This window comes from Trichosurus vulpecula, chromosome 3 (genome assembly GCF_011100635.1).
Source record: "Trichosurus vulpecula isolate mTriVul1 chromosome 3, mTriVul1.pri, whole genome shotgun sequence".
Lineage (NCBI taxonomy): Eukaryota > Metazoa > Chordata > Mammalia > Diprotodontia > Phalangeridae > Trichosurus > Trichosurus vulpecula.
The window spans coordinates 271,104,529-271,128,068 of record NC_050575.1 but is presented as its reverse complement, the minus strand read 5'-3'; the positions used below and the strand labels follow the sequence as shown (position 1 = coordinate 271,128,068).

At 37.3% G+C, this 23,540-nt stretch overlaps 1 protein-coding gene across 2 annotated transcripts in view; it reads left to right on the top strand.

Annotated features, from left to right (window-relative positions):
* SEL1L2 (SEL1L2 adaptor subunit of ERAD E3 ligase) overlaps positions 1-23,540 on the top strand; it is a 185,121-nt gene that overhangs the window by 90,080 nt on the left and 71,501 nt on the right. For both annotated transcript variants that reach the window (XM_036751561.1, XM_036751560.1), the window contains exon 5: positions 1,825-1,987. In XM_036751561.1, the coding sequence (XP_036607456.1) occupies positions 1,825-1,987 (163 nt within the window). The remainder of the gene's footprint in view (positions 1-1,824; positions 1,988-23,540) is intronic.

Genomic DNA, 23,540 nt, shown 5'->3' with positions numbered 1-23,540 from the left:
GTAACAGAAATTATAAACAACATACAAGGATGATCCTCATGTTTAGTTGATTGGTTTGGAGAAGAAAATATTTAGAGGAGGCATAGTGGCATTTGAAAGCCATAACCTGGAAGAGGGACTTATTCTATTTGGCTCCAGACAGCAAAACTAAGAACAATGAGTACAAGTTGCAGGGTGAGATTTAGATTTGATATGAGGAAAAACTTCCTATCTGATAAAAAGTGAAATGGGCAAATACAGGATGGAATGGGTTCTCCTCATTGGAAGACTTCAAGAGAAAGCTGGACAAGCCCTTTGGAGCTATATTCTGGATGTTTTCAGATATGGGTTAGATTATATGGTCACTAATGTCATTACTAACTCAGAAATTCTGTGATTCTTAGAATAAATCTATTGACGTACTATGTGTCTGTCATCAGAGAAATATTCAGAGAGGATTGTCCCTAGAAAGTTAGCCACTGGGTGATTTTTTTTCAATCACAGACAGTCATAAAGCCATTTAATAAGGTGAAGAGAGGTTGTCAGGAAGGACGGAGAGAAAGGAAAGCAAGAAGGGAGAAGGAAAGAAGAGATAGGGGAAGCTGTGAAGGAAGAGAGGGGAGGAGGAAGAAGAGGAAGAAAAAGGGGGAAAGGAAGGGAGGGAAGAAGTAAGAAGAAGGAAGGGAGGAAGAGAGGAAGAAAGGAGCAGAGGGAAAGAAGGAAGAAGAGGAAGGAGGGGGAGGAGGGGAAGGGAAGAAAGGAAGGAAGGAGAAAAAAGAAGGAAGGAAGGAAAAATTAAGCATCTATTATGTGCCAGGCACTGTGCCATGCACTTTACAAATATTATCTCATTTCATCCTCACAACAGCTCTAGTATTTATAGTGCAATTAGCTTTTGCATTTTACAGTTGGGAAAACTGAAGCAGGAAGCAGTTAAGTAACTTGCCCAGGGTTACACAGCTAGTAAATGTCTGGATTTGAATTAGATTTGAAGTGGTTAAATTTGAACTCATGTCTTCCTGACTCCAGACACAGTGTTCTATCCACTACCTTACCTCAGTAAGTGCCTGCTGTTTACCAGGCACTATATTAAGCAAAAGGCAAACAACAGTTCCTGATCTCAAGGATCTCACAGTTTAATGAGAGAGACAACATACAAATTTTTATGTACAAAGAAAATACAGGATAAATTGAAGGTAATCTCAGATAGAGGGTATTGATAGAGTAGGACTAGGGAAGGCTTTTCGCAGAAGGTGGGACTTCAGCTGAGACTTGAAGGAAGCCAGGGAAGTTTAAGAGGCACGCATGAGGCAGAAGAGTTTTTCAGGCATGGAGGACAGATAGTGAAGATGTTGGGAACCCGAAACTGGACTGTGGTGTGTGAGCAATAGTAAGTTGGCTCATGTCACTGGATCCCAGAGTAGGTGGAGGTAAGGTGTAAGAAAACTGGAAAGATAGGAAGGAGCCAAGTTATGAAGAGTTTTGAAAGCCACACAGAGAACTTTCTATTTGATCTAGGAAGTTACTAGTTGTGATCTACATCAACGGTCAGAACACCTACACATAAGAAATCTGATGTCCTTGAAGCATTGAACTGTGCTAATGTCTATTTTCTATATAACTCTTAAGTCTTCTCTTACATTAGAAATAAAAATCATGGACCACTGATCATTTAGGAGGAAAAAAATGCTACCAACAAGGAAATGTAATAATTCATTTCCAGACAACCTGTTTTATAAATGCCAGTAAGAACTGAATTCAAACACTTTGAGACAAATATTGTGCTAGAGCAGAAAAAAATTGACTTTTGAAAATTAAACTTTGAATTTCATGTTCTTGAATCAGAGCCTACCTAATCTTTGCCAAAGCAGCTGACAAGGGAAATTTGAAAGCTATGGAGAATATGGCTGATGCTTTGCTTTTTGGTGATCTTCGTGCTCAGAACATTTCAGCAGCTGTAGTCCTATATGAATTTTTGGCAAATGAAGGATCTTATAAAGCCCAAAATGTAAGTCAACTTTGGGAAAAATGCTACATACATACATAAATAGAAAGAGAGGGGGAGGGGAAGAGGGATATGGAGAGAGAGAGAGAGAGAGAGAGAGAGAGAGAGAGAGAGAGAGATCGATCATTTAACAAATATTTACCACATACTTGGAAAGGCAGCTGGTCAACAACATTCAACCTTTACCAATGACTCCTTGATAAAACTACATAACTTCCCTAGAATCATAAGGTAAGTCAATTGTAGGACCCCAGAGTAAGTGCTCCATCCATAAAAGTTGTTAATTGAAGGAGCAAAATTCAGGCTCAGAACCCACAATTCTCTAATTCAAATTTTCTGAACATGCTTTTTTTGCTTGCCTGTTTTCAGGTAATCTGGGAATATACAAAACCCCTAATTTACTTTATTTTAAGCTGAACTCCAGTAGACAACACAGAAACCAAGAAGTGAATCTAGTTGCTACAGGAATGTATTGACGGGTTATCTAAAATAAAAAATCTCTTTAGAAACTAAATGTATTTTCTCTTTAAAATAACATTGAACTATCATAATAGAATACTGGAATCAAATAAATTTCCATCTTCTACTTCTGGAAATCTGAGGGCTGCATTAGCATTATGGAGGAGGTCAAATGTTTTGATCACTTCCTCTAATGAAAAGGACAAAATGACATTATTTGATTCTCTTCTAAACCTGTGCACATTTTCTTTCTACTAAAAAATGACAGTGAGGCAACAGATTTGACATGTTTGAACTTTAATAAAGTATAGGATATACTGAAAATGATTATCCCCCAAGAAGAAAATCTCAATTGATATGAAAAGTACAAAATCCATGTTTAGAGCATGGTGTCATTGATGACAAAAGGGGCATCTTGAGGCCTCATATGTGGCTTAACTTTATTCTGTAGCAATAGGGTAGAACCAGTAAATAGAACTATTTACTAGGAATTCTTGTATCTAGGCCAAATAAATATAAATATAAACTATGTTCAGGTAGATGCCCTCTACTGAGGGGAGCGAAGAGTTCACCATAGCCCACTCTCTGGTGGTTTCCTATATTAATTAATTATGCTTACTAACCAAAAGGAATCTGCTGTTTCTATGATGCTGAAGCACTGTAACTGTTGTCAGTGGCCTCTAAATTTGGTGTCTAAATCAAATCTCTAGTTGCCCGCCTCAGTTATTGCTCTGCCAATAAGCCCATCTAGCTGTCTCCAAGCAAATGTAATGATCACAAACCCATTTGCCTCTGTTTAAAAAACTCAAAATATGTATCCCTACAGATTGTACAAGAATAGCATTTTCTATATATACAAAGCACAGCATTATTGTTGCTTAATATATTCTAAAATTGAGTTATAGTTCATGGACATTGAATAAATACAATGGGGAAAAAAGATATTACTATGTAAGTAGCCCATCAACTAATATTAGCTATTCACCCTTATGTTCTACTACAACTTGGAAAAATAATTAGGAAGGAAGGCTTATCATAATGGAAAGAGTGAATACTTAAAACTCCTATACCCTGAACTAAGAGAAGAAAACTACTATTGCCTGGTCACATAATTCCTTGATATTCATCATAAGACACCACCTTAACTACATCTTGTATTTAATGATATATCACTGTTGGGACATCATTACCTATTTCACAGGGTTGAGGGCTAAGAAAAAGTGTGTGTGTTTTTTATTTGAAAATGCCATAGAACTAGGAATATGAGAAGTTTGTGACATGGAAGCATTTCACATTGAACAACATGCTGACAGTCTGGGGTTCGTTCCACATATGCACCAGTTCCCTTTACCAGAAACAAGCAGCTCCATAAACAATTGGTCAATAAACATTTGTTAAGCACCTACTATGTGTCAGACACTTAGCTAAAGGCTTGGAATACAAAGAAAGATAAAACACTCCTCTCCCCTCAAGGAGCTCACAATCCACTGGAAGAGACAACATGCAAGTTACCACATATAAATAAGTTATAGACAGGATAAATTGGAGATAATCAACATAATCCCATACAACAATGGTAAGGGAAAGAATATGAAATATGGAGTCAGAATTCAATAGGTTCAAAATTCATTTCTACTTTTTAATACCTGTGTGACTCTGTTTCCTCATTTTCAAAATAAGGATCAGGATTAATTGATCTTAAAGATTCCCATCTAACTCAAACCCTAAGATTGCATCCAGCGCTGCAGCTGGCTGCCTTATAAATGTGTGCCACAGCCCAGGAAAGGAGGAATGTCAGTAACTCACTTCAAACTCATCACCACAGAAAAAATATCAAACCACAAACCCTTGCCATAAGTGAATCCTTTTCATCTATGGAAGATGGTATACATTGGAGAAAGTCTATCTTGTGAGCAATAACTGTGACTCTCACTCCACCACCATATCCAATCTTTTGCCAAGGCCTGTTGATTTTTACCTTTGTAACATCACTCATATACTCACCTTCTCCTGCCTGACACTTCCACCACCCTGGTGCTGGCCCTCCTTGCCTCCTGCCTGAACTACTAGAATAGACTGCTGCTTGGTCTTCCTGCCACAAGTGTCTTGCTACTCCAATTCATCCTCCACTCAGGGGCTAAAGCAGTTTACTAAAGCATACATCTAACTTTGTCAGCCCCTTTTCAATAAACTCCAATGGCCCCCTCTCACTTCCAGGATCAAATATAAAATCTTCCGTTTGGATTTCAAAACCTTTCGTTATCTGGCTCACTCCCACTTTCCAGTCTTCTGCAATCCAGTGCCACCGGCCACCTGGCTGTTGCCCACATATGACACTCTTATCTTCTGACTGTTTTTCCTGGCTGTCTTCGTTGCCTGGTATTATCTCCCTCTTCACCTCTGTCTCCCAGTTTCTCTGGCTTCCTTCAACTCCCAGCTAAAATCCCATCTTCAGGAAGTCTTTCCCAGTTTCCCTTAATTCTAGTGCCTTCCTTCTGTTGATTATCTCCAATTTATTCTGCATATAGATCATACATAGTTGATTTCATGCTGTCTCCCTCCTTAAACTCTAAGCTACTTGAGAGAAGGGACTGTCTTTTGCTGTTCTTTGTATCTCTAGAATTTAAAACAGTGCCTGGCACATAGTAGGTGCTCAATTAAAGTTTATTAACTAAATTGGCCTCTTTCTTCTTTGCAACTTCTACTTATTTTTCATAGGATTTAGAGTGCATCCATCTCATTTACAGATAAGGAATATAGACCCAGAAAGGTTACTGCTTCCTAAGGGTCAAACAGATTGTAAGTAGCAGGGCCAGGATTAAAATCCAGGCCCTCTGACCCCAATCCTTCACTCTTTCTACTATTCCATATAAGATTTGTTCTGCCCTTTGGAACCAAGCAGAATAAGTCTGACTCCTCCAGAGTAGCAAGGCCCTTCAAATATCTAAATATAGTTATCGTGTCTACTTGTCTCCAGGCTAAATCCTCCCTAGTGCCTTCAAAAGATCCCCTTATGACGCAATCTGAAAGCCCTTCATCAAATTAATTGCACTTCTCTAGACACTCCCCAGTTTATAAATGTCCTTCCTAAAATGTGGTTCTGAAAACTCGACATTGTGCTCCTGAAGTAATCTAAACAGTGGGGCCATCCCATTCTTGGTGCTAGGTCCAATGTGTTATCAGTGTGGTATGAGGCTGCTCTCTTGGAAGCCATATTAGACTGTTGCCAATGTTTTCAAACCACCCACACCCTTTTCATACACACTACTACCCAGCAATGCCTACTGTATCTTATATTTGTGAGTGATTTTCTGAACTGCAATCTAAAATTTTACATTATCCTTTTTAAATTTTTGACACAATGGCCTGTCTTGTTAGGGTCTTTTTGAATCCTGTCATACAGTGTGTTAGCTATCCCTCCCAGCTTTGTGTCATCTATAAATTTGATAAATATGCCATCTGTGACTTAATCAAAATCATTGACAAAAAGTAGTAAATGGCATGGGATCAAGCTGAGATCAGTTGATAGTTAAAGAATCCAAATTTTGTAGATAAGAGGAATAATAATAAAGTAGTCTTCAGGAGAAGTAGATGCTTAGGAAACTTCATGTGAGAACTAACAAAGCTACTACAGGACATGTAGTAGGAAAATGTTGTCTTTTTCCCTAAGGGTGATGAATTAGGTAGTTTGTCATTTCTGTGATCCTTATACAGAAAACAGAAATTCAGAATTAGCAAAACTCACCCTCTCTTTGCCATTTATTATCTATTTCTGGACCAAAACTTATCTGCATTAACCTGTAAAACAAGAAGTCAGCTTGAGAAATCTATACCTCGTTCTTACTTAGTCTACATCAGAAGAAAGAACTGCACAATTCCTGTTGTCTCACCCTTAAAAACTAAACTGTTGTGATTTTAAAAGTAAATGTTTTATAAGAAACGTAATGTTAGACATCAGTGCAAACAAATTTGCCTCATGCATTTAAGTTAATTTGAAAAAATAAGGAATCCTAACACTACTTCAGACACTGCTCCTAAGTGTCTATCAGGATACTTTCTCCATTCTCCTTTGCTTTTCTTCCTATTGGTACATGTACACTGAATTCACAGGATCACAGATTCATACCATGGAACTAGCAGTGACCTCAGAAACCAGTTAATCCAAGCTTTCTCAAGTGACAGATGAGGAAACTGATGTCAGGACATTCTAACTTGCCCAAGGTCACACAGGTCATGTGTTGCAGGCCGAGTTAGAGCTGAGTCCTGTCCTCCTCGGACCTCCAGGCCTTGGGGCCTGCGGAGATAGACTCGGGGCTTTGGGATGTGGGTGGAGCCAGGAGGAGCGGTCTCGCCTTTGTTGACTCCCTGGCAATTCCAGGTCTTTGCCCGGGCCTGCCTGACCACATGGAACTTCTGGCTCTCTGTCTGGGCTTGCCAGAGCACATGGAGTTTCCGGTTCTTTGCCTGGACTGCCTGACCACAGGGAGCTTCAGGTTAGCTCAGGAAGAGAAGGGGAGGAGAGTAGGCAGAGTCGGGGCCATCCTAGTATCCAGGTGTATTGATTTTTACCTGTCCTTCACCCATGTAACCAAAGAATGTACCTACATCACTAAAGATATAAAAGTGCTGCTTGCTGAAATAATAAACGGAGTCATTCACCATCTTTCGGCTCCCACCCCATTCATTGTCCGCAAGATCAGGTCCTTTGCTAGGCAAAGGCCTGGGGCTTGGGGGGAACCCCGAGTATAGTTGCGAGGCTTCAGGAGCCTGCAGCAGTCATGCTCATGAGAAGTCCTTATTTGAACACAGGTCCTATGGTCTCAGAGCCAGTGACCTTATCAGGGTGCTATTTTTGTAATTTATGGTGGATTTCTTTTTAATTTTACCTGCTTTCCTAAAGGTCTTTTCAGATTTTTTTGTATTCCTTGCACTTTTCATTCTTATTGCGGAACAAAGGATAGAGTGCTGGAGTCAGGATGAACTGAGTACAAATCTGGCCTCAGATCTTACTAGCTGGATGACCCTAGGCAAATCACTTTACCGCTGTCTGACTCAGTTTCCTCATTTGTAAAATGGGGATAATGATAGCACCTACCTCCCAAGGTGGTTATGAGGATTAAATGAGATAATATTTATCCAGCTCTTAACACAGTGCCTGGAACTTTGTAAGCACTATATAAATATTAGCTACTATTGTTAGTTTTGCATCTTTGTATTCTGTTACATTAATGTACCACAATTTATTTAATAATTCTCCTATTATTCAACTAATAATGGTTGCTTCCAGTTTTTATGATTATACACGTAATGCTCTTATGAAAATCATTAAACAGACAGCTCTTTTTAAAAATGATGTTTTAAGGGTATATTCCAAACAATGGAATTACCAGACCAAAGGGAATGATTATTTCTATAATTTTTATAAGACATTCTACAGGCATGAAATTCCAACAACACATGAGTATACCTACTTCTCTATAACCCTGTCAAAATTGAGTTTCCATTGCTTTTAATTATTTTTGCCCATATCAAAACTTAGTTTAGATAAAGATCCTTTAATACTTAGCTCAGAACAAGTTTTCAGATAAATTCCAAGTAAATTAGCCCAAGGAGGCCTCAGGTTGGGATCTAACAAAGAATGAACCAGTCTCAAACTACAAGAGTGCTAATTATACCGCTGAGGGGGAATCATCAAAGGATACAAGAATCAAGTATATGCCAAGAAATGTCAGAAGCAATAGCAGTTGTAGTGAGACGGACTCCACCTGCCTCTCTACGTCCCTTACAGAGAGAGGCTTATTCTGAACCTGTTAGCAGAAGCCTGTTGGAATGGTGAGGGTAAATCGAGTCAGGTTAAAGGAGCAATGACTTCCCTCCTTTCCTTGCTATTGTTTTCATCCCTGAGTTTTTGATGCTATTATAAATCTGGTTGTTGCTTGGGCAGTCGTGAAAATAGAGTCTATAAGACTTGTGTCTAGTCTCTGGGTTTTCCCTCCTCATCCACCATTAATAACCTTGTTTTTATGAACTTTACTTCCCCTTCCCTACCCCTCTACAAACATAACATCAGTTTTGCTTTCCTGCTGAACTCTTACTGCGCATCACTTTGAATGAGGTACGTCTTCATTCTAGTTACAGGGTCAGCGATCAATACTTGGGGGGCAGGGTGTCATGGCAAAACCTGATTGAAGTCCACTAAATGAAGGGAATTTGATAAATCAGACTAAAATGATTCCATTCTAAATGTCCCTACTACATACAAGCACCATATTTGCTTAGCTATTAATAGACATTTGTTGCATTGAATTGTTAAAATACTTCACAATATACATAAAAATAAGGTGGTACATATTTCAACCTGCATCTTACTATATACCATGTGACTGTAAAATAGTTCAGTTTCAATGGTAAAGATTCAACATGTTTTTAATTTACTTCAGAATTTAATTATAAAAGTGTTTGGAGGCAATATAGTGTTAGTACAATGCCAATGCTAAAAAATTAGTTTTTAGAATGAATTTGATAATTCTAGGATTACCTCCGTAGCATATCTCCTTCCACACAAATGATGTTAATCCTCTTTATATTAAAGGTAGAGAATTGGAGCATTTTGTATTTTTTTTTATTCTGAGTCTTTCATTAGGGGTGATTCACAGTTCTAACTATTATGTAATTTGAGATCCAGATAATGATCACAGATGGATTTCAAGCATTGTACAATAATTAAAGGAAAATTACTTAATCTATTCTTCAGGCTTCAATAATTTCTTAAATTTGGAAAGTAAAAGGAGGAATATTTTATTTTTAAATTTACATAATGAAGCCTGAATGCATTTACTTTAAATATCGTAATGCAAATTTAGCCCCAACTTAACCCTTTGAATTCAAATCTCAATTACTACCACTCTTACTTGAGAATCAAAGGATGATGTCCACGGTCCAAAATAAAGCCATATAAGCAAACCTAATTTGCAAAATATAACCTTTTAAAATGATTGAAGATGCCACCCTCCTCATCATTTTAAAGCAATTCCTCTTTCTACTAGCATTGCTTTTCTTTCTTAGATTAAGCTTTAATCATTCTAATCCATCTCATTTCATCTCACTCTTATCTCCTTCAAGCACCAGGTACTAAAAATTGATTAGCATAAAGCTGTTCGTTGGGAATGCCCAGATGTAATGAAAAGAAAAAAGCTGAATGCAATCAGCATGCTCACTGAATGATAGTTTATATAATCTCTCTGCTTCCCCTACAGACCTAACATATGTCTTGAGTGATACCCAAGCATCATGTATCGTCCATAAAAGGACTAATTCAATGTCATCTTTTGTTACTTTCTGTAGAGGAGGAAGGAGGCCTTAGGAAGCTGGCAGCTCATTTGGTTAGAGCATTGTACTGATGACACCAAGATCATGGGTTCAATTCAATTCAGCACAAATGTATTAAGCACCTACTCTATGCACAAGATGCTGGACATACAAAAACAAAAAGAAAATAGGCTTTGTCCATAAGGAACTTGTATTTGATGGAAAAGAAACAATGTGACCCAGATGGGTAAATATCAAGTATATACAAATGTGTAACACTGGCCACGCTGACCTGCACTTTCTGAAGGCCAAGTATTTCGTATTTCACTCTGCCCCTAGGGCTCTCTGATAACCTATTGAAGGTGTTCTCTCAATTGGAAGGCGAGGTCCCTATATCCCCAGTTCTGTTAGCCAGAAATAAACAATTAGCTTTTATGGAGAAATATTTCAGAAGGCATAATCACAAATATGCAAACTTATGCCCCTAGCACACAGAAGGCATAATCCCCCTCCTATCCGCTGTTCCCAAAGAGCACAGTCCCATTTCCAAGTCTAAAACCCACCTTGGGCTAGAGGTTCAGGCACTTTGGCTTCTCAGGGCTTCCATGATGGACTGATGGGTTACACCATCCCACTTGCAATCCTGACTCCAAGATTTTCATGGCTTGAACTCTTGGGTCCCATAAAAATTACCTACAGCACCTGAAACTGAGGAAGAGAAACAACACAAAACAGAAACAAACCCCACCACCACCAAACCCATTCTGGGGTCCAGGGTAAAGAAGGGAGTAGAGGAAGGATTTCTTTCCTTTCTCACCAGTTCAGTTCATGGTGTCTTCACTGTGGGTAAACTGTGATCTTTACACTCCTTAAGAAGCAGATAAGAGTGGCCAAAAAGAGAGAAGAGCAAAAAGAGAGCAATTGGCTCAGTCTCACCAGTTTTAAAGAAGCAAACAGCCAATCAAAAGATGCTACCCCCCATCCACATGGTGGGGACAAAGAGGCCTCCAAAGTTTAGACATGCTCCAAAGGTCCCTCAAGGGTGCCCACATGTCAGGAAAACTGGGTGTGCTCAGACAAACCTAGGTTACACAAAATAATTCCATTTCAGATAGATAGATATAGATATAGATATAGATATAGATATAGATATAGATATAGATATAGATATAGATATAGATATAGATATGGATATGGATATGGATATGTAGTCATCTTTCATTACTAGAATATAAGTTCCTCAAGGGCAAGGTCTGTCTTGTTTTTGTATTTGTATCCCCAGAGCTCAGTACAATGCTTAAAGGTATGTAGTAAGGACTTAATAAATAAATGTTTTTTGTTGTTGTTCATTTATTCCAAGAGAGGATTACACCAAGTGGAGGAAGAGGCTATGCTCAGGAAGGGCTCTGATAAAGGAGATAGCACTTGAGCTGAATTTTGAAGGTAGCCAGGGATCCTTAAAGGTGGAGGTGTGAAGGATGGGCATTTTAGATATGGCTCAGCATTCAACGGCATGAAGGTAGGAGACCAAATTCCTGTATGAGGGAAGTAGCTATCAGGTTAGTTTAAAGGGTTTCAACCTAGGACTAGGAGTTGATTTTTCAGAGAGAAAAATCTCTCTTCTAGAGAGAGGATACTATTTGAAAGCTGCAAGGCAGTGATTATGAGAAGGATGGAGTGAGCAAGTGTAGATGGCTCAGCACAAACTGACATCAATTGCTTCTTGTCACTGAAAAATGCATGAAATACTGACAAGTGGGTCAATAACATCATCTTCTTACACAAAGGAAGCACATTCACTTATTGCCAAAGTCTAAAAATGGCCAAACCAAATCCTAATGTGAGAGCAGTCAAAAGTTGCTGAGACTGCAAGAGGAATCAGCATCTGATAGTTATTAGAAAGCTCTGACCAACAGAAGTATAGCCAACAGAGTATATGTAAGAGCAGGTGGCAAAATGTCAGGATTCAAACTGTTTTTTAAAGGTCTTTATAGTCAGCTTTCTTGAAAAGAGAAAATTTGAGGGGAGGATTAGGGAGTTGGAGGAGGAGGGAGAGGAGGATTTTTTTCATCTTTTAGCCTGTTTGTTGTCCACATTCCATTTTTATCCTCCAACATCCTCAAGATGACTTTTCTTAGCTGGGTCTCTCTAAACTTTCTTTAAATTTGTTTTTTTCTCCACCATTTCTTACTATTTAATGAAGTTATTCTTTACATAACTTTCCATCTTTCTCAATTAGATTTTACAAAGCAGTTTAGATTTTGAAATAGTGTTTTCTTTGGCTGCACCATCTTTGGCAAAGAAATCAAATGTTTGATGACTGAAGAAGTTTTAAGGGTCTTTTTATATTTCTCTACCTGGAAAGTGATTTACATCAGTTAATTATTTGCACAAAATCATAATAATTGGTATCAGTGTCCATCTCCTATGTATTTCCTATGGGGGGGGCATCATTATCCTGTTTAAATAGGTCAGGTTGGAGTTGCTTTAATGGCACACCATGTCTTTTTTTCCTCAGGCTTATTCTTTTTTCTAAAGTAATTTTGTATTTAATCTCAACTTTCCTCAAGAAAGTTGGTGGTCTGACTGCAGACAGATAATTTAGGAATGATTTCCATATGAGTAATAAGTTATTTGCTACCTGTTTAATACAATTGATTTGATTTTTGGTCATATTATTTGGATCTCTCTATATCCAGTGTCTCCCAATATTTTTTTTCTGGAAGAAAATACTCATACTATATAGCTATGAGAGCTCAATGCAATCTACAATTCTTTGGCTTCTTGTTCCTTTTTACTGAACCATATTTTCTTTTTAATTTTGATCATTTTAATTTATTTTTATTGATACCTTTTGTTTTTTATATCACTCAAAATATCCCTCTCTCATCCCCCAGACAGAGAGCCTTATAACAAAAAAGAAAAAAGAAAGAAAAAAAACAGTTCAAAATTAAGCAATACATCAGTCTAGTCTGACAGTATTTCCTGTGCTCTACCTCCATAGTCTCTTACCTCTGAAAAGAAGAAAGATAAATTCTCATCTCTTCTCTTTAGGGTATATTGTAAATATTATAAATACAGTTCCAATTTTTCTAAGCCATATTTTCAAACATATTTCACTGTTCTCCCCTATATACACCTTTGCATTGAAGTCAATGAGTATCGAAGTGCATATTGGTTTATTTTGCAAGGTCTTATCAGTTCTTTGTAGAATTTCTCCACCTCTCTTCTCTATAACAAATGACACTATTATTCAATTTTTCTCTCTTTTGGCCCTGTCTTATGACTTCATTTGTGGGGGAGCTCCTCCCACTAATGCAAATTGGCAGCTCATAATTTATAGTCTTAGAGAGCTGCTGGGCGGCATTGAATTGTCATAATTATGATGATAATGATGATGGCAGTTAGCATTAATAGAGTGTTTTTAGGTTTGCAAAATGCTTTACAAACTTTCTCATTTTATTCTCACAACAGCTGTGGTCGTTGTTCTAGTAACAATTATGTATGCTATTATAATCCACATTTTACAAAAGGGGAAACTGAGGCAGATAACGTGAAGTGACTTGTCCAGAGTCACACAGGTGACAAATGTCTGAGGCTGGATTTGAACTCAGGTCTTCCTGACTCTCCAGGCTCAGCATTCTATACAACCATACCTCTACAACATTGCCACATTCCTCATCAACCAACATTTGAGGGTAGGAATAGGAAAAGAGTCATCATAGCCCATTTACACCATCAGGTCTATCAGACTTTCTATTCTTGAATTCTCTCTTCTCTAGTCATTCTAACCCTTTGATCATAATAATATGCCCCCTTATTAATACCTAGATGAATATATTACAATCATTACCAGCTTCCCCCTCCAAAAAAAATTTCTGGTACTTTAATGAAAAAAGCTGTAAGAAAAAAAATCAGTGGATGATTTGGAAAATTTTGAAGCAATTTATTTTAAATTACCTTAGGAATCAAAAAAGATGAGAAAAATGTGCTTTTTACAGGTCACAATGATTAACTTCCCAATAGTAGGTAAAATTAAAGACCGAACTAAATCTTAAACATGTAGCACAAAAGACATCATATTACTGAATTCAAACTGTTGAAAGAAAATGATGAATAGCAGAAGATATGAGAGACATTTTATAATAAGCTCAACAAAAGACAAATGCATGTTTGAATTTGTTGAGACATATTTTTCCTTACATCACACTCAGTTTTAGCTTCATGTTTGAAATATTCAAATTTAGACAAGTTTGTAGATGTATATATCTCTCCCTAGGTACTCCTTCCTTCCAGGTTTTCATGACACTGCTCTCTCCTTGTTCTTTTACCTATTTGATTGAACATTCTTAGTCCCTTTTGTTCTCACTTGGAGACTTTCTATGGGGTTACCTATCATCTCTACCTAGATGGTTCCAAGATGTTTATGTCTAGCACTTGTCTCTCTCCTGAGCATCAGTCATGTGACACCAACTGCTTTTTGGACATTTCAAATAGAATATCCTACAGGCATCTCAAACTTAACATGCCCAACATGTGCAAAATAGAACCCATTACTGTCTCCTCGAACCCTATTCCTCCTCTACGCTTCTCTTTCACATAGATTATCCTCTACTCCTCATGCTCCCTTCCCTCACATATGACCAAATCTCGTTATTTCTACCTCTACTATATCTTTCTCATACTTCTAACCCTAATGCATTCTCTGTAGTCAAATAGCCACCACCTTTGATCAGACCTTCACTTCTCACATGGGCTATTTCAAGAGCCTCCTAAGTGGTCTTCCTGGCTTGTCTCTTCCTACTCTAGCCCACCGTCCACACAGATGCCAAAAGGATTTTCCTAAAGCACAGTTATGATCATGTCACCCCACACCCACACACATATTTCCAATAAAATACAATGGATCCCTGTATCTTCTAGGATCAAATAAAACACTTCTATTTGATTTCTAAATCCCTTTATGATGCTTCTCCAACCTATGTTTTCAACCTCATTATATAATATTCCCCTTCCAGTACTGTGTGTTCCAGACAAATGGTGTATTGCTCATCCTCACACACTACACTTCATTCCTACATTTCTGATGCAATCTTGGGCTACAGTAGAAGAGGCAGAGCTTCCAGGAAAATGGAAATGATAACCACATTATATTTAGCCCTTGTCAGGCCTTATCTGAAGTTCAATTCTGGGAACCATCATTTGAGAAGGATCTTGAGAAGCTGGAGAGCTCCCAGAGAAGGGTAAATAGGATGGTGAAGAACTCTGCATCCATGTTACACCAGAATTGGTTGAAGCAACCAGGTATATTTAACCTGGAGAAGAAAAGACACAGGGAAAACATGATAGCTGCCTTCAAGTATTTGAATGGCTGTCATTTGGACAAGGGATTAGATGTGATCTTTTGCTCAAGAGGGCAGAACTGGAAGGAAGCAGTGGGTGGAAATTTCAGTGAGGTGAATTTAGTCTTGGTCTTCCAAATGATTGAAGTTGTCCAAAAATATAGTGGGCTTTCTTGAGAAGTTGTCAGTTCTACCTTCTTAGAGAGGGATTCATAGAAACTTGAAGTCCACTTATTGGGTATGTTACAGTGGCCTTTCTTCTTATGTATGAGTTGGATAAGATGGCTGATGATGTCCCTTCCAACTCTTAAATTCTGTGATTATGTGATTTCTATCTCTTTGCCTTTGCACAGACTATCCCCCATGCTTGGGATGTACTCCTTCCTCGCCTCTACTTCTTAGTATCCATTTTTTCCTTCAAAATTCAGTTCAAGATCCACCTTCTATAAGAAACTTTCCTAATCTCCCCCTCACCAGCTACTGATGCCTCCCCATAAAATTGCCTTGCAAAGAGTCTGTACTATACATGTACACATTATCTCCCTCAATAAATGTAAGCACCTTAAAAGGCAGAAGCTATTTCGTTTTTGTTTTTTCAGGCTCAGAACTTAATAAATGCTTATTGATGATTGACTGAGTGAGTGGATCTGTTTCCTCTACCACTGCATTCTGAGTCACCTGCAATTGTGATTCTTCTGAGATCATGGTGTTCCATAACTTCCATTTACTTAGCATTTCTGGAAGAATGCTAGTGTTAGAAAGATGGGCTTTTGTAGCAATGAATCACTCTAAATGATTGAAAACATAGCACATTTTTGCAAATTTGATCTAGCTTGATCACTTCCTTGTCAATTCTGGGCCACCTCATTTTCTGCTGTGGTGCCTATTCAAGGTATAAAAGGACTAAAGTACTTACTGAATGACCTGCCTGTTCATCTACAATACAATTTAATTTGAGTAATGTGTCCTTCATCCACTTATTTTATATAGTGTGGATGGCTGCACTGGTGCCTTTATTAACTGAATTGAGGAGGCCCTGAAATCTTCTAGGGCTCAATATAATAAGGAAAATGTCATCCATAAATAGTAATATCTAAAGAAACTCTACTTCAATTGGAAATATCTTTTCTATTTGGACGATTATTGTAATAATAATGCTACCACTAAGAGCTCATATTTATAAAATTCTTTTAAAATTCACAAGTCACTTTGCTCTCAATAACTCTATGAGAAAGATGGTATAATAATTTTTATCCCCACTTTAAGGATCAATTAATCAATACACATTTATTAAACACCTACTCTGTGCCAGGTGCTGTGCTAGGTAGTGGGAACAAAATTACAAAGAATTAAGAAGGCATTAGCATTCAGGGAATCAGGAAAAGTTTTTGTAGATGTTTCCTGAGCTATGTCTTGAAGTAGTGACTCTGTGAGGCACAGGTGAAGAGGGAGTACATTCTTACCATGGGGAACGTCCGATGCAAAAGCACAAGGATGGGAAATGCATTGTCATAGTCTAAGGATGGAAAGAAGACCAGTTTGGTAGGACTGCAGAATGTAGGAGAGAGAAACTGATGAGGACACTGAAGACATGAAGTAGTTCACTCATGGCCATAAATAAGCACATGTCTAAGGCAGTGTCTAAGTCAGAATTCAAACTTAAGTCTCCTGCATTCTATTACACCAGGCTGATTCTCCATTAGTTGAACACCTCTTTTTTTGCCTTATCTGATGCTGACATGCAATAGATCAGTTCTTTTTTAAAAGTTTTCATCTCTGTGGCCATGTCTGTCATGAAAGCTTTTACAAGCTTAACATAAGTTTGGGGGAGTGTTTGAGGAGAACTTTTCAGGCAGAATTTTGCTTTGCCGAATCAATCTTTTTAATCAACAAACAATAAGCACAATAGGACTCATTCTGTATACCTTTAGTAAATTATGTGACTGTGAAAGTGTGGCCTGTTGTAGAAAATATCTTCAATGGATTATGTATGTATATCCTCCTTATACGCACAATGCCTACACAGACCATTCTCATGAAGATTTTGTGGAGATGAGATAGGAAGCATGTGGGTCAGTTTGTTGATGTCTTCTCAGGAGCCTCTTTTTCTTTGAGGTGGGATGGTGTCATGAGGTTCTGACTGTGATATTCTTCATTCTTATAGAATCTTCCCCTCTTTAGGAAAATCAATCCCTGAATGCTATTTAATTGGTATTGACTCAACCACAGATTTCTTCTGTATATATTTGGTTAATTAGCTATTTTCACCTCCTCTATCTTCTTGAGCTCCATTACGATAATATACATTAATGGCAAAGTGCAAATGTGATGGTTCAACTATGATTGCTAATGAGACTAAATTATCATAAAAATCCTGGCAGATCTGTTCCATTTCTCATCTATTTGTAGTCTTCCAAGTTTCACCTTTAAATAAATGCCTTCAATTCCCCAATGATCATTTATCTCAAAGGAAGAAGAGTCCTCATAGAAAAACCAGCACCTTACAAATGTGTCCCCCCCACCTTAAATTTTGAATGCACACTCTCCTTAAAAAGGTTTAAAATGTACAAAATGATCTGGCTTAGCTAAGTGTTGTACTAAGTTCACTACAGACTCACTTTCTTCTTCTTTTCATTGTTTTGTGAATCAATATTTCTTGTGATCTGCTATTCTTCCTCTATGATGTTTTGGAAATAACCTTATATTCTAAATCTGTGTGATCCTTATCTACCATATCTCTTCACTTGGCAAAAATATTAAATTCCTGCTTGTTGGGTGGAGGGGAGGGGCTATTAGCCTCTCTTGATTTTATCACTGTGACAGCTAAGAGCCAGACATCTGACAAGTGATAGCAAGAATCAATGGCTTTCCCTTTGTCCATTTTCTAGAATTGATTAAAAAAATAGGTTGATATGAAACCTTTGGAATTTCACAGAAAATCTTCTTATGTTTAATCTTTAATTCTGGGTTCTTATTGATGTTTATCTTTATTCTAGTCAATGATCTAACTACATATAAATAGGTAATTGTAAAATGACTTATCAGCTGATTTTAGAAAACACTGGACTTACATACAATGATGCAAGGTGAGGTGAGAAGAACCAGGAGATCATTGTACATAGTAACAGCAATATTGTGTAATGAACAACTGTGAATGACAGCTATTCTCAGAAATACAATAATATAAGACAATCACAAAGGACTCATAATGAAAAATGCTATCCACCTACAGAGAAAGAATCGATGGATTCTGAATGAAAACTGAGGCATACTATTTTTCACTTTCTTTCTTTATTTGTTTATTTTTGGTTCAAATTTTTTTCCACAAAATGACTAACATGGAAATATGTTTTATACAATTTCATTTGTATAACCTGTATCAGATTGCTTACCATCTCAGGGAGAAGGAGAAGGAGAGAATTTGGAACGCAGAAATTTTTAAAAAATGAAAAAATGTTTTTACATATAATTGGAGGAAAATAAAATATAATTTTTAAGTGACTCATCAACAACTACATTTTTGCTACTTAAGTTATAATAAATTTCATTTCTTGTGATGTTTCACAGTGCTTGCCACATCTGGTACCTTCAGATTCTCTCCTTGGAGACAGTAGTCAGGTATATAGCCAGGAGCATTCTGAGAAGGTTAAAGTTCTTTTGCCTTTTTTTCATTTCCTAACCCCAAATGATATTTCCAATGTATTTCACACCATTTCATCCTGTGCCCATCCTTTTGTTGAAGTCACCTAGTACCATGTTGCATATAAACTTTCTTTAGAGGGTCCTGTGAAGTTCATAGAATTTCTCTATTATCTTCATTACAAATTAGTACATAAACTGGGATAACTTGATGATGATCTGTTTGCTTTTTTTATGCTCATCATGAGGACTATAATACAAGGTGATCAAATGTCCCATGAAATTATATTGTTGTCTTTAATAAAATCTATTCTTTTTTTCTCATCAGTGAGGAAAACCTTTGAGTGATTCTTCATTTAATTATAAATTCTTCATGTCTTTTGGTTTCATTTATAGCGAGAATATCAATATTGATTATGTACAATACGATCATAGTTTTATTCCAGAAATTTTTCTATTAGTTGGTCGCTGGATAGAGATCATTCTTTATATGAATAATCTGTTTAATTAATTTTCTAATTGATCAAAGAACTTTATGAATATTTGCATTATTTGTCCTTTTTATGATATTTTGCAACTATTGTTGGTGAAGGAAGCAATTGCACAGGACTGAGGATCATTTTGTATTTTTATTTGTTTCATGGATTGCTCTGGACAAAAAATTCATCACTTAGTGGCCAACTTTCTAGTGGCCAACCTTGTTTATCTGTGTATATGTTGAATTCTACCAATAGAGTATAAGTTCTTTGAGGACAAGAACTAGCACAGTGCCTTTGAGGGCAGGTATTTAGCAAAGTGCTTTACAAATAGTAGAATGGGTGATAACCCTCTCTGTACTTAGCTAGACCAGCACCTGTAATCTATTTAGATGACCATTCTGATGCCCACTTGCTAAAAAAAAAAACACTCATTATTTTATATGCCCAGCACAGTATAGTGTCTTAATATGAATAATAAATAGCAAATGTTACAATTTTAAAAGTTTTCTTTCTGTGCATTGGATGCCTTTCTCCATTTTGCCTTTAACTTCTAGTTGACACTTAAAGCCATCATGTTTTTTACTATACCAGTCCAGATGATGAGAACTAATTATATTACCCTTCAGAGCCAGCCAAAGTTGCTTTGGAAATGAGCACTAGAGTAGCACTAGAGTACTAGATTGAATGATGTGGTTTGTCCTTCATTCTCAAATCGGACCATGACATCAGGAAGATGATGCCATGACTTGCAAGTAAATTGGATTCAAGTAAGAGAAGGCTGTACAAAGTCGCCAGCCGTGCTTTCTCCTCTGAAGCCTTATGCATCCAGTGGCTTAATATAGATCAGAACAACTGGAGATGGTCCAGGATGCAGTGGAAGACCTTGGCCTTTTTAAGCTAAATGTTCACTTTGACTGAAGCAATGCCCATTTGGCAAGGAGGGCTCTTTAAGAAGTGAACCAAGGGATGGCCCCTTTAATCCAAAAAAAAAAAAATTAAAGTAGGAAAGGAAGATCCTCTGCGTTTCTGGCCAAAAGAGAAACAAGTACTACATACATTCACTCTGAGCCATCAGGGCCCAAACAGTAACCATTAAGTTAATTAATCATTATGACTGAATAATAAAAAAGGTACTGTATACCCTAACATACAACTCACAGTCTCTTCTGGTGTGAAAGATCTTCACATTAGAGTAGAATCTGTTTTGGTTGGAGATTAAGAATGACCATCAAGGCAGCTAAGTTGTATCAGGGGATAGAATGTTGAGCCTGGAGTTAGGAAGATCTAAGTTCAAATCTAGCCTTAGACACTTACTGTGTGTATGACCCTAGGTAAGTAACTTAACCTCTGTCAGCCTGAGTTTCTTCAACTGTAAAATAAGGATAATAGCATCTGCCTCCTAGGTTTGTTGTATCAAAAGAGACACTTGTACAGCACAATGTTTGGAACACAATAGTCAATAAATGCTTGTTTCCTTCTTTCCTTCTGTTTCACAGAGAAGAACAGCTTGAAAAGCTTATTTTTTAACTGTCTTCTTTCTGAACTGATAACAAGTCTGGACTAAATAATCTTAGGGATCAACCTTAGATAGCCTCTCCTTCCAGGCCTATCATTCTCTACTTTGAACATACTAATAAAAATTCTAAAATTTATCTGGTATATTTTTAGCTCAAAACTAGTAAAGGTATTTCTTTGCAGCTTGAGAAGAACCAAACTGAATCCTGGGTTTAGGTCTAGAATTTCTTTATTTTGCAGTCAAAGATCTGAGTATTCCCTAGGCTCCAATTCAAATGGAGCAGTGGCAATGGTCACAGAGCCACACATTGCAAAAGAAACGACTTTAAAGGAATATGCCTTTTGTTTGGTTAAAAAAAAGAGGACTCAGATGATGGCAGTGGAAGTATTGAGTTTCTAGAGGTCAGTATATGAGTTGCTATATGCTGGAACATATCACATTGCTGGGCACTCCATCTCATCACTTAGAAGAATTATAGCTATATCCAAGACATCATCGCTCATCCTGACACTGGGGTAGATGACAAAAGTGACTTCAAATCGAAGGCTCTGGTGACAAGCTAAACGGAATATTCTTTTGTGGTTTATTGCTAAGGATGAATACCTCCTTATTAAAGTGGACAAATAGCTTTTTAAAAATTTTATCTTCCCAAAGTTTATTAATTGGAAAACAGATTAGGAAGTAGAGAATTTGGGAATAATCTATTTCAGGAGCCAAAACAAACACTAAAGGTAGTTTCCTAAATAAACCTTATCAGGAATAATAATAGCTGGCCAATACATAGCATTTCAAGGTTTATAGGACACTTTACACATAATCTAAGCTGAGTCACAACAATTCTGTGAATTAGCTATAGCAGGTATTACTATGCCCATTGGACAGTTGAGAAAACTGTCATTATCATTCCCCTATGACAGATGAGGCTTAAAGCAGTTAGGTAACTAACTTGAATCATGACCATATGCCCATGATCACACAGCATCAGAGATGGAATTTAAACCTAGTTCTCCTGACTTCAGGTCCAGCACTCAATCTGTTCTGCCACGCTAGGGCTTCAGCTTATGTAAAAAGCAAAATATCCTTGTATCTGTCATAAAAGTCCAAGCTTTCACTTTCAAAAAAAAATTCACTTACCGCAGACCTTATGTATATTAACCATATTTCCACCAAAATCAACCAAAGAGAGGTTCTGAAAGAACCTCAGCCCTTAGGATATAGAATCCGCATGGAAAAACTGACACCTGAAACATTTGCACCCTAAAATGGTCAATGTGAACTCCCCCTAAAATGATTTAAAATGCACAAAGTGTTAACTTATTAATGCATACTTAAATAAAGAATATTTTCAAGTACTCTAAAACGTTCTCAAAGCATGATTGATGCTTCTTTAAAACACTAAAGTTCTGATTCCCCCCTGACTCTGGCACTGGGGAATCTTTGTCTTCTCTGATGCAGTTTTCAGTTTGGAGGCCCAGTAAAAAATTTGCTATTCTGCCATTCTGTTTCTTAATGTGGTGTTTGCCACATAGACATAGCTATATTTTTTGACCAAAAAAATGCAAGATAGGACTAGAAGAAAAAAAATATAAATAATAGAATACATCACGACCGCTATTTCTACCCCAAAAAAACCAATCAGTAGCGACTTTAGAGTGCATATTCTCTCCTCTCAGTTGCATGTGGGTGTTGAGGAAACTAAGGCAAACAGAGGCTAAATGACTTGCCCAGAGATATAGGTAATAAGGCCAAATTTGAATTCAGGACTTCCTGACTCTAGGCCCCACACTCTATCCAGTGTACCACTTAGCCGCCTACACAAATCAGTGTTCTGAATTTTAATTGCATGTGTCCACTTATTAGCAAAGGGTAAACGGGTAACAGCCTTAATAATCCCTTACTATGGCAGGTCTACTGATACATAGAAGCCTAACTCCCAGTTTTGAAAACTAAAAGATGTTTTACATAGTCTTAAAATCCCAAGGTTAGCTTCCAGCTCACTAAACATTTTATTCCCTCACTGATAGTCAGCTTAATTTTACAATGTCTCTCCGGAAGCACTGGAAGCTGTTGTGTGTTTTTCCAAAGAGAGAAAATCCATGAGCCCAAATGCCCAAATGATAGTTCTTTTCATTAGGGCACATGCCAGAAACTTAGTAGAAGTAAATTGAGCAGGTTCTGTGAAGCAATTTGATACACAGGTTCACTGTGTCTGAATGAAAAACAGATGGCATGTGTAGATTTCAAGAAAGGATGCCCTAAGATTGACAGTACTTATTAAGATTTATTATTCCATACATTGCTGAATCTAGTTGTAGCAGAAGAGATTCTCAGTGCCTTCTGTAGGGCCTTGAACAAAAACATTAAATTCAACTCTTTTCCCATGATGAAGCAAATAGGCTGTTATATCCCCTCAGAAGCATTCCCTTAGTGTGTTTACATAGGAGGAGGATGTGCCTGCACAAATACAGTATCCACCCATCACCCAACAGTGCTCTTTCTAATGACAAGCCTTGTCACATATCTCCAGATAGGTACATATGTACATATATACGTATCTATGCATATATATGTGTGTGTATGTATATATGTGTGCATATTTTACACACACTACTAATCAATTCTCCTAAATGAATAATTTTTTTAATGCAAACCAAATCTTCCCAAAGGGAAAAAAGATTAACAATTTTAAATGTTGCTTCCTGTTTCAAATGCAGTCTCTGGCATAGTTTTCTGTACCTGTAGATATTCAATACATATTCATTTAATTTAATCAAACTACATAGAATGAAAAATAAGAGTGTGAATGTCTTGAT